Raw genomic sequence first — 11,366 nt, 5'->3', positions numbered from 1 at the left:
CACCTGCATGGTTTTCCCGACGCTTCAGCTACTTTCGTTATTTCTAACCAATGAAAATTGTCCTTACTTTTCTGTTGCGTCATGCAATTTTATTGCACGCATCACTGAATTGTAGAACACACATCACAAGATTATCAAACAAACATCACAAGATTTCGAATATACATCACAAGATTTCGAATATACATCACAAGATTATCAAACATACATCACAAGATTTCGAATATACATCACAAGATTTCGAACATACATCACAAGATTATAGAATATACATCACAAGATTTCGAATATCACAAAATATTGAATATACATCACAAGATTTTGAACATACATCACAAGATTTCGAATATACATCACAAGATTATCAAACATACATCACAAGATTTCGAATATACATCACAAGATTTCGAACATACATCACAAGATTATAGAATATACATCACAAGTTTAAGAATATACATCACAAGATATTGAATATACATCACAAGATTTTGAACATACATCACAAGATTTTGAATATACATCACAAGATTTCGAACATACATCACAAGATTTTGAATATACATCACAAGATTTTGAATATACATCACAAGATTTCGAACATACATCACAAGATTTTGAATATACATCACAAGATTTCGAACATACATCACAAGATTTTGAATATACATCACAAGATTATCGAATATTGCAACGTTTGACATGCCATATAAAAGGGCTTGCCATAAAGACATTATATGATCACCTGGCGCCGTCGCTGTTTAGTTTCATGACGTTCGACAACGTCATTGTTTGTCAATGTCCTCTTCTTCTACCTTATACACTTATTTGATAAGATTCCCTGGAGTTGAGTAAGGACTTAAACCCGCTTTGTTTATATGACTTTACAATATCACGAACAGCGGCTTTCAATGCATATAATATCGCAAATAGATTTATACATTCGAAGAGATCCTCGCTGCCCTTGATTGTGCCAGCATATTTTGCTTTTTGGAGTTCAAAATGTACAACACATGATCAACGTCTTGATTTGTCGTGATTGATTTATCATACCTTGACTACAAATCCACATTAACAGTGCATCCCTTTTTTCTCTGAATCTATTTTGGCATTAAAAGACAAGTACTCTTGATGCATATTATTTCTCTGTAGCCAATTTAAACATTCCTAAGTCTATACCAGTTTTTTTCAGGGACAAAACTTTATAGAATGTTGGAAAAGGAAACCCTGCCCCTTTTTGACGTCATTTTCAAGGCCTTATCTATTTGGACACTCCATTTAAAATTTTCGATATAATTTCAAAAAACTTCCAAAATGAAGCAAAAATTCCATATTTTATGGAACAATTGTGTCCCAACACATACCTAAATTAACGTGAGTTTAGAATGTAGAATGTTCATATAAAAAAATTTGTTCTCAGTTACACTTAGGTCGCAAAAACGGCGTGTTCGAGGTTGCACCGCCTGGACATACCATTACTTACAAAAACATTACTAATTATTAAAAAAAAAATAAAATTTTTGATTTGTGGTTAATTCATTAGATAGAAAAGATGATGAAAACAAGATATTTTAAAATTCATTGATGTACCTCAAGCGGTTTTAATTTCATGGCGCTAGTCCACGAACTTTTTAATAACCCCTCGTAAGAATAAATTTTCATCCACAGTTATTTTAGCTAAATTTTGACGCAGAGCGTATAAATTGTACAGTTCCTGCTTGATTTCAAATTTCTTTTTTTTTTTAGAGAACCTTTCCAAATTAATGAAAAATGGCGTCAGCTGCAAGGATTGTTGGAATCTTTGTTTTGTTTTTTATTACCTTCCTCATCGGTCTCATACCGTTTGCATTATTAAGATTGTTTGAGAAGAAACTATCGAAGGAAAAAGTGAAAAGGTGGATTGGAATTTTAAACTGTTTTACAGGGGGAATATTTTTTGGGACAGCCATTTTGCATTTGCTGCCAGAGGCTAGAACACTTATAAAGGAGGTCATCTCTTATGATTATCCGGTCACAGAGGCTATAACCGGAGGTGGATTCTTAATTACGCTAACTCTGGAACATCTCATCAGTTACCATGGTTTATCCCATGTCGGCCATTTACACGACAATGGACATGAGAACAAAATAGACCTAAACGAAGACGCTGCGACGAAGAGGGAAAATGAAATCAACGGAAAGTCCCTCGACAAATCAAAAGAAGCAGCAGAGTCTGTCAAGGTGGAAGTCGAACAACCTAACTTTAAATTTCTAGCTTTTCGGTCATTTCTTCTATTGTTAGCTCTGTCATTTCACATGATATTTGAGGGTTTGGCCGTCGGACTCCAGACCGAGGAGGAGGATGCCTGGATTTTACTGGGGGTTCTCTCCCTCCACAAAGTCGCTGTCGCATTCAGTGTCGGATTTCAGCTGGAAGAAAATTTGAAAAAGTTTAAGTTTGTGCTGTTGTCATTGTTTCTTCTATCCATTGTTGCGCCAATCGGGGTCGTTATTGGCTACATCGTGACGGAAGTGGGAGAAGATGCGCATGGGCAGGACATTGCTTCGGGAGTTTTGCAGAGCATCTCTGTCGGTTGTTTTCTTTACGTAACTTTCTTTGAAATCCTTAGTAATGAAATACACATCACCAAGGAAAGGAGTCATTTAAAAGTCTTGTTTACTGTCATTGGATATTTAGTTGTCATTGGTATCCAGTTCGTCAAGCATGACCATGAAGGTCATGACGACCATTAGACAAGGGTTAGGTCGTCCGACAAGAGACGTTACAATCAAACAATGATTGGACTATATTGTTTTGACGTGATTTGTAAAGATTACTACAATTGATTCACCTGTATATTTATAATTGTATATCATTTACAAATGTATCTCACATCATTACTCTATGCTCTTTGTCTTGCCGTGATATTTTCACTAAACATAGGTTACATTTTATTCAATCCATATTGTTCAAATGCTATAACATTTGTCAATTGTAGTAAAACACGATTCAATTCATTTTTTTTAACTTAATATGAACACTAAAAAAGACAAGAATTAAATGTCATTCTGCATTAAATTTCCTAGTCGTGCGAGAAAGAGTGGGGTGACTATAAAAGAAAAATGCAAATGGACAAAAATAGAAAATTTATATGTTGAAAGACGCTAAGACATCAACATTACATCGACATTCAAATACATGTGTATCGAAGACATCTTATCAAATAACAATTAATTGTACTGTATTTTCATTCGTATGCCGAATCGATATACTGTGTGCTTTATAAAGCTAGCTACATATTTTAGCGGCTTTGGCCAGAGAGCAATACGCTGATTTATGAATACCGTAAATTAATAATGTACATATACAATATATATACTAGTATAGGTCTTGTGTAGCGCTAATTCATGATTACACCAACAACTCCATATCAAGTGATTGTGCTGAATTTTCAATACACCATTTCATGTACACGTAAAGTATCCCATTGAACGTGAAATAAATGACACCAAAGAGTCTGCCACATCTGATTTACTGAAAATAGACGATAAAGTCCAATTGACAACTAAATTGACAAAAGAGTTGACCAGCTTTTCCATCGTCAACTTTCCTTATTATAATCACCTCCTTATGGTGTTTACGTCTTTCAGATTATTCGCCACAATATATATAATATAATTATCTTTGTAAAATTTCCTCTACAAATTGAGAAGAAAAACGCGGTAACTATGAAGCAGAATTTATGCAAAATCTTATGGGTGGAAAGAAGAAAGCACTTGCTGAAGCCTTCAACTCGACATTTAGATATATCGACGACGTATTGTCAATTAACAATAGTTATTTCCATTCCTATGTCGATACAATATATCCTGGTGAGCTTGAGATAAAAGATACCACAGAGTCTGACACATCTGTTTCCTACTTGGATATTTTACTTGAAAAAGAAACTAATGGTAATCTAACAACGAAGCTCTGTGATAAACGTGATGAATATTACTTTTCTATCGTCAACTTCCCTTACCTATGCAGCAATATACCTTCATCACCTGCATACGGAGTATATATATCTCAGTTGATTCGATACGCTAGAGCATGCTCTACGCATGAACAATTTCTAAAACGAGGTAAATTATTGACAAACAAGTTGATTAAACAAGACTATCAGCAGTCTCGTTTAAAGTCATCATTTCGTAAGTTCTATGGTCGATACCATTACCTTGTCAGCAAATACAATTTATCATTGAGTCAAATGCTAGCTGACTTTTTTTTATACTAATTGTTAGTCCATTATTTATACACTGAATTGACGACGGATTTTTCCGTTATTTCTTGATCATGACAAGGAGCACACGGCGGGCGTGACCGGTCGGTAGGGGATGCTCACTCCTCCATGGCACCTGATCCCATCTCTGATGTTTTGGAGGTCCCTGTTTGCTCTGCCCCTATTTTGTATTGTTTTATGGACTTTGATATTGAATAATATTCGTTATCTCCATATCCTTCATGAAGAGATGAAGTAGGTCTTCATATGCATACTATAATCGTTGTACAGAATTTTCTAAGACAAGTAAAAGTATTGAGAAGCACGTTGATGAAAAAAAAATATATCAACAGTTTCGTTGAAAGTCATCATTTCGCTAGTGTTATAGCCAATGCAATGACCTTTTCAAAAAATAAAATCTATCATTAAGACATATGTGGACACACGGCATGAGATACTCATTCCTCCATGGCACCTGATCCCACCTCTGATGTTTTTACTTTCCATGTTTGCTCTGCTCCTGAATTATATTGTTTGAATTACTTCTTAGCTTGAATATTGTTTATTAACAACATATTTCGTACATGAGCTTCATAGATCTGCAAAAAATAAAAAATAAAATTTAAGACTGTAACTAAATGGGAAGAAGAATATTTGTGTCCGTTATAAAAAAAAAAAAGGAACATTCTTTTCTCTAGTGTCCTTTTTAGGAATGCTGCTTATTTAAACCTATCTTATACGATTTAAAATAACTTAGGGCATGCATGCAGTTAACACTTTATAAACCGCTTTATAAAAAGCGTAAACTGTCTATAGTATAGCATAGGTTAGAATAAGAATCACTCTTTATGATTTAATTTCATTTTAGACAATAAAAAATTGCTTCAAATTGAACATATTTTAAAATTAACGTCAAGCGGAGTAATACTTTTTTGACGTTACTCATTGTGACGTAGGCAACTTATGTTACACAATATAAAATAAATTTTATCCATTGAAATGACGTGTGACAGCTAAAATTAAATTATTGAATTTCAATAAAGTTAATATGAAGAACATTGCTTTGTCCGAATAAGAAATGACGGACAAATGATGAATCAAAAGATAGCTTCCTGTAAACTTTATAAAGACGAATGGACTCGACAAATATTATGCACATGTATATAAAGTTCTATGTGTATTGACTTTATTTCACAAAAGGAAATATTGTGACCCACAATAAAGCTTAATATTTTATATGACAAAAAATTGGATTAGATCAACGATATATATATATATATATATATATATATATATATATATATATATATATATATATATATATATATATATATATATATATATATATATATATATATATATATATATATATATATATATATATATATATAAAGAAAAGAAAAAAATACTTGTTTATTTTGGTTTCAAAACTGTTCAAATTAGTCGATTTCTTTAATCTGTTGTCTGTGGTTTAGGTGGACCCAAATTAAGAGAACAACATCATGCAAAACTAAGCACAATTTCTTTTTTTTAAATCAAATATGAGCAGGTCTACTATTTCCTTAATATTCTATCTTGTTTATAATAAAGTTTGTACACTTATTGGGAAGGAACAATTTGACAGTACCATATTCAGATAACTATCATGGATTTACTGGTCTTAAGACATTTTTAAAAAGATTTTTTTCCGCTATATATTCCAAGTTAAGCCTCAGGGGTCCTGGTTTGAAGAAAGATGAATCTAAACTATGTAAAAAAAAGTTTCGCATAAGGCCCTACGCTTCTCCAGAAAATAAAATTTCAAAGAAAGCCAATATATTTACACTGAACTCGAATGATGGCGTCATGCTTTTTTAAGAAACCTGAATTTCCTCTACCCAAGGACCAGTTGACCTTGACCAAATCCTTCTGAAGAGCTTTAAAAAGGGTGTACAAAAGAAAAAAGGTGTCTCTCAGAACCATAGGAATCCCTTACAAAAGATTGTTTTGAAATGTTCTCAGTTCTTATGCAATGCCGGAAATAAGGTGTAACTGAAGAAAACCCAATAAAATGCTCAATCTATAATCAATCCAACTTTTCAACAGCTCATCTGTATTTATACGAGTAGTAAACGTTTATCAAACATATATTTAATATTCTTCCTAATATCTATCTACAGTTAATAACAGGAACAACATTTTATCATAAGGCAAGACAGATAAGCAAAAATACTTCTTTATAGTCTTTCTTCTTTCTATACACAAATAAAAAATACCTTTGGATATTAAAAAAATATATTTAAGCATTCGATTTATATAACAAATACAAAATCAACCATTTAACAATTTAACCTTTGAAAAGTGTTATCTAGGATGACTGCTAGATAGAAATCATTGTTCCTTACTTAAAATAAATAAAATTTCAAATTATCTTGACTTTTTAAAATGATAAGATTACAATAACAATAGAGAATTAACATGGATATCAACTTCGTATATAAGTAAAAACCTTCATCTAATAAACAGGAGACCATAACCTAAATATTTTAACTCAACCTGTACATGTAGCTGAAACATAATCCTCCATCGTATTTATGTTCTTCTTCGCCCTATATTAAATATAGTCCTGCTGGACATGTTATTACAGGTGACGTAAATATAGTTAATAATGAGGACCTTAAATCACTTATTTTAAAAGGTCCTAAATACAGGGAACCCCGATCCTTCAACTAGCGTCGGAATTTCATAAATATTTTGGATTCTGTTGAAGATTACGCCAGACGATGTGCCAGATATGAAAAAGAAGACGTTGGCACTTTGTCAGAATGGATTAAATGTATCAGATCCATGTTAAATTAGCGTATTAAAAGATTGAGGGGCAATATGAAAACCATCTCTTTTTTTTGGTATTCAATAATCCAGAAGTAAAACAGAATAAGATAGATTACATGATCAGTATGTACTGGTCCCTGCTGACAAAGCAGGTAAAAACATTGTCTTCGTTTGTAAGGCTCATTATATAAATTGTATTTTAGAAGAACTTGGATTTAATTCTACAACTGGTAATCCAACTTCTACTCATAGTTCCCTTTCTAAGTAAGAAATTCTTCAAAATCATATGTCAGTTTTGAATATTTTTAATATCCCGAAGAACCAAAATGAATTTGAACTACCATATATATATTGGATTCCGAAACTTCATAAGAATCCTTACAAACAAAGATACATTGCGGGTTCTATTAAATGTTAAACCAAGCCTCTTTCTATACTCCTTACTAAGATTTTGGCAGTAGTGAAGGAAAAACTTCAAGAGTACTGTGCAACAATATATTCAAGACGTGGTGTGAATCAGATGTGGATACTAAAAAAAAAAAACTCGAAAGAACTTTTGGACAATTTGAAATCACAAGATTAAATTTACTAAAATCAACAGCTTAAAAACTTTCGACTTTTCAACTTTATACACAACCATTCCACACGATAAATTAAAGCTCAAGCTTTTTTGGTATCATTGACAGCTGCTTTTTTAATAAAAATGGAACTCGTAAATTTACTTACCTGGTCATAGGTCATTTGCAAATTTATTTGTTAAAACACATTCTGATTGCACAGACAAGTTCAAAAATATGCTTGAGTTTCTGATTGACAATATCTATGTGGTTTTTGGAGACCAAGTCTTCAAACAATTTATTGGAATTCCTATGGGTACCAAATGCGCTCCGTTATTAGCAGACCTATTTTTGTATTCATATGAAGCTGAATTTGAGCAAAATTTTATGCGTGAAAAGAAGAAAACACTTGCTTTGCCCTTCAATTCAACTTTTAGATATATCGACGAAGTATTGTCAATTAACACTGGTAATTTCCATTTCTATGTCGATACGATATATCCTGGTGAGCTTGAGTCTGACAAATCTGTTTCATACTTGAATATTTTACTGAAAAAAAGACGTTATCGGTAATCTAACAACCAAGCTCTATGATAAACGTGATGACTCAAATTTGTCTATCGTCAACTTCCCTTACTTATGCAGCAGTTTACCTTCATCACCTGCATACGGAGTTTCTATATCTCAATTGATTTGATTTGCAAGAGCATGCTTTACGTATAAACAATTTCTAAAACGAGGTAAATGATTGACAGACAAGTGGATGAAACAAGAATGTCAGCAGTTTCGTTTAAGGTGGAATGCCACACCAACTTTTTATTTTATAGATCTTTGAGTCATCCTTTTTAAACAATGGTTTCAGCATTGAAAGGCCGATATTAGCTCTTAATTATTTTATATTAATTTTTTTTTCAAAGAAAATGAAAAAAATATTTATATCCAAATAAGTTGTTGTCGAGTTAAAAGTTTGCTGTAAATGAATGCATCATATGAATATCTTATAAAATCTGTAAAGACTTTTCAATTTTTTTTTATAAAAAATATTTATGAAAATAAAACACATTATTTGTGAATATTTTTTAAACCTATGGTTAAAACACCATAAAACTAGTCACAACTAAGGACAACATGTCTGTCAATCATATTTTAAAAAAGAAATTGAAACGAAATTGAGAAGATTTAGAGAAATTTATTTTTTTAATATTTGGACCTAACCCGATCAAAATTAAACTGACACAAAATTAACACAAAATGAATAAAATGCTAATTTATTGCCTCTTCATGTATTTACAATGAAGAAATCTATTTTATTGTCAAATTCAATAATGTTTTAACACTTATAACACATAATCAGACTTGTGTTCTTGGGTAAATGTTCTTAATTTCCAATAATTCTAGTGTATGGTTGGGAACGGTAAAATTTTGATCGGGATTGGCCAAAATTAAAGAAAAAATATTTTCGCTAAAATTTGGTTTCGTTTCAATATCTTTTATAAATATGATTAATGAACATGTTCTTTCCAGTTTTGACTGGTTTTAAGAAGATTTTAACCACAAGTTTAAAAAATATTCACAAATTATGTGTTTTATTTTCATAAATATTTTTTTTATCTAAACAAAATAATATTTATACGGCTTTTCTTTACATATTTTATTAAGTATTCATGTGATGCATTCATTTACAGCAAAATTTTTACAAGAAAGATCTAATTTGGATGTAAATATATTTTTTGATTTTCTTTGAAAAAATGCAAAAAAATTACATAAAATAATTAAGAGCTTATGTCGGCCTTTCAATACTGATACCATTGTTTAAAAAGGTAGACTCAGAGATCTATAAAATAAAAAGTTGGTGTGGTGTTCCTGCTTAAAGAAGATTTGGTAGTTTTTTATTTTCTAAAAGTTCTTCAGAGTTTTGGACTGAGAACTGATTCTAGAATATGCCGTAGCAGAGAGAGTTTAAAGCTTTTCCATTGCAGAAGATAATAATTTGTAAGGAGTAAAGATAGTGGCTTGCAAGAGCATTTGCTGGGACTGGCAAAATATCAACACTAAAATGTAATTTTGAAGAATTTCAGCCGATATAAGTTGGTTTTGGATGCGAGTTGCACTCTTGGACTATTGTTAGTTGGCGAATTGCTATACAAAAGAATTTAAAACTTTCGATATCATCCGATTTCTAAACCTTTATTGAAAGAAGTAGGTTTTCATCTAAGATTGTTAAATTAGCTCAGGTTTACTAGAATTGAAATAAAAACTATATAGCTTTGAAAGATTAGAAAACAAACGGGCATACAAAAATACAAAAGAAAAAAAGGATGGACCAGATCTAGAAAAACGTATTTGTTCTTAATTTTACCACCATAAACACTATGAAAGTTAAACTTTCTCTATTTTAGATATTGTTATAAAACAAACTTCTCACAATAGGTAATCAAAATAATGTCCAAAAGTTTTTTCATCAAAGTTTTAGGCAGATCATATCTGGAACAAACTAATTGCATTTTAAGTAAATTGAAACTTACCTCTTGTGTGTATAAAGAAGAGTTGATAATTTTTCAATAACACAGGTTTACTTAAATAGTGTAAGTACCTATGCGATGGCGCACGCGCAAAATAATGAGACAGGATGTACAACTTGGAGATTTTTTTGTCTTTTTTCAGAGCATTGCGTAGTTATGCATATCCATATGTTGTAATGATGAATTTATTTTTTTAAGTATAAAATCATTATTCTAGAGATTTGAATGGGTAAATTAAACTTCAAAGTATATTTCGCTAGATTTTTTGCATTAGTACTTTATTTCAATTGCGAAAATAATATTTACCTATGTTTACGTCTTAGGTGTGACGCGGCATCGCGAACAAAACTCGAACCTCCCGATCCCGAATCGAACACTCTTCCACTAGGCTACCGTGACCAGTTGGCCCAGTTGGTAGATCTCTTACAAATCATAAATTCATACAGTGCCTCGAGTAGGGGTTATTTATCAGCTTTTCAAGGAAGTATTCGATGATGAAAGGTGGTCAGATAACCAGAAGTAAATAGATTATTCAACATTTCAATCGTTAACACATTCCTTTTTTTGCAAAATATTCTTTTCAACTGCATATCTCTCACTTGATTCGAAATACAAAAGCATGCTCTACAGCCGAACAATTTCAAAATGTGGCTAAATATTGACAAGAATATTAAAAGTCTCGTTAAACGTCATTATTTTGCACGTTCTCTATAATAAATAATAAAAAGAATATTTGTATTTTGCTTGAAAACAAAATTAAATCCACAGTGAAAAACTGTTATCTATTCATCAAGTGTGATTCTTTTCACTGTGAAATGATACCGAAGTGATATTATGTATATCAAATAATGTAAACCAAAAAAAAAATCTCGCCTGACATAAGATAGAGATCATAACTTAATTATCTTGATAAGAACTAACACTGTGAATTAAATCTCATATATATTGCTAAAATCTCTAAATTGCTACGCTATGACGCCTCAACTGCTTGACTATGACAACCTTGGACACTGTTTTGAAAATGCAGTGGAAAAGAGAATATATAGAAAATGCAATAAACAGAAAAGTCAATTATTTTTTGTTAGATATAAAGTTTATTTAACTCGTGAGACAGGGTTTTTAATATCTCACTCGCGCTTTGAACGCATGAAAATATAAAAAATCCCATCCTACTCCTGAAATAAATTCCATATCCAACTACAAAACATTAAATATCCTCTTGACTATTAATTATC

At 31.5% G+C, this 11,366-nt stretch overlaps 1 protein-coding gene across 1 annotated transcript; it reads left to right on the top strand.

Moving 5' to 3' along the window:
* Positions 1-1,757: 1,757 nt before the first annotated feature.
* Positions 1,758-2,880, top strand: LOC134267339 (zinc transporter ZIP1-like). The gene has a single exon (XM_062749567.1). It carries the CDS (start codon positions 1,771-1,773, stop codon positions 2,731-2,733), a length of 963 nt encoding a protein of 320 aa, XP_062605551.1. The 5' UTR covers positions 1,758-1,770; the 3' UTR covers positions 2,734-2,880.
* Positions 2,881-11,366: the final 8,486 nt, after the last annotated feature.

This window comes from Saccostrea cucullata, unplaced genomic scaffold (assembly GCF_032062105.1).
Source record: "Saccostrea cucullata isolate Sc308-1 unplaced genomic scaffold, CSIRO_AGI_Scuc_v1 ctg14758, whole genome shotgun sequence".
NCBI classification, from domain to species: Eukaryota; Metazoa; Mollusca; class Bivalvia; order Ostreida; family Ostreidae; genus Saccostrea; species Saccostrea cuccullata.
This window is presented reverse-complemented; position numbering and strand designations above follow the sequence as displayed.